Genomic DNA, 856 nt, shown 5'->3' with positions numbered 1-856 from the left:
TGTTTGTCTGCGAGGAGTGCGGGCACAGGGCCTCGAGCCGCAACGGCCTGCAGATGCACATCAAGGCCAAGCACAGGTACAACGTGACCTGGGTCCCCTCGTGTCACCGTGGCTCTCCTGGTTGCGCTGCCTCCCGCGAGGGCGAGGCTGGGTGGTGCTGGGGCTGGCGGGGGGCACCCCCTTCCCCGGGTGCTGGGCTGAAACTTCTGCCAGAAATCAGGTGAGGGGCCAATGAGCATTCTGCTTCTCTGTCTTCCAAAGCAAGTGCAGACTGTTGGCACTTGATCTGAGTGTGCGAGCGTCGTAACCCAGGCAATGGCTGATGCTCATCAGCCCAGCTAATTCCTCTTTTTGCTGTGGCAAGCGCAGGACTGCGGCTGCTGCTCTCTGTGCCCGTCCTTCACACTCAGCTCCCCAGGCTGGTCGTGACGCCAAAGGGGTGAGAGGCTCCACCTCAGAGCCTGTGGCTGCAAAAATACCATTTATGGGCCTCCAAAATACTTTTGAGACTGGTTGAAGTAGGATTTATTGCAAGAGCTTTGAGCGAGGGGCAGCAGCTGAGCTGAGGGGCTGACGCTGGCAGAGACAGAGGTAACGCTTCTCTCACCCACAGGAACGAGCGGCCCTACGTGTGTGAGTTCTGCCACCATGCCTTCACGCAGAAAGCCAACCTCAACATGCACTTGCGCACGCATACCGGCGAGAAGCCCTTCCAGTGCCACCTCTGCGGCAAGACCTTCCGGACACAAGGTACCCCTGGCACAGGGCTGGCAGCGCAGAGCGTGGTGCTCCAGAGAGCAGCCGTGCTGCGAAACCCGCCTTCGCCTGCCCACATCTCCTGGGAGCAAAGCCACGC

General features: G+C 60.4%; 1 protein-coding gene across 1 annotated transcript in view; it reads left to right on the top strand.

The window, feature by feature from the left end:
- Positions 1-856, top strand: part of LOC104274212 (zinc finger and BTB domain-containing protein 48-like) — a gene marked incomplete at both ends in the record, with an annotated part of 2416 nt that overhangs the window by 1132 nt on the left and 428 nt on the right. Inside the window, 2 exons of the mRNA XM_009869775.1 lie at positions 1-76; positions 614-750. Coding sequence (XP_009868077.1) covers positions 1-76; positions 614-750 — 213 coding nt within the window. The remainder of the gene's footprint in view (positions 77-613; positions 751-856) is intronic.

This window comes from Apaloderma vittatum, unplaced genomic scaffold, assembly GCF_000703405.1.
Source record: "Apaloderma vittatum isolate BGI_N311 unplaced genomic scaffold, ASM70340v1 scaffold33655, whole genome shotgun sequence".
Taxonomy (NCBI): domain Eukaryota; kingdom Metazoa; phylum Chordata; class Aves; order Trogoniformes; family Trogonidae; genus Apaloderma; species Apaloderma vittatum.
This window is presented reverse-complemented; position numbering and strand designations above follow the sequence as displayed.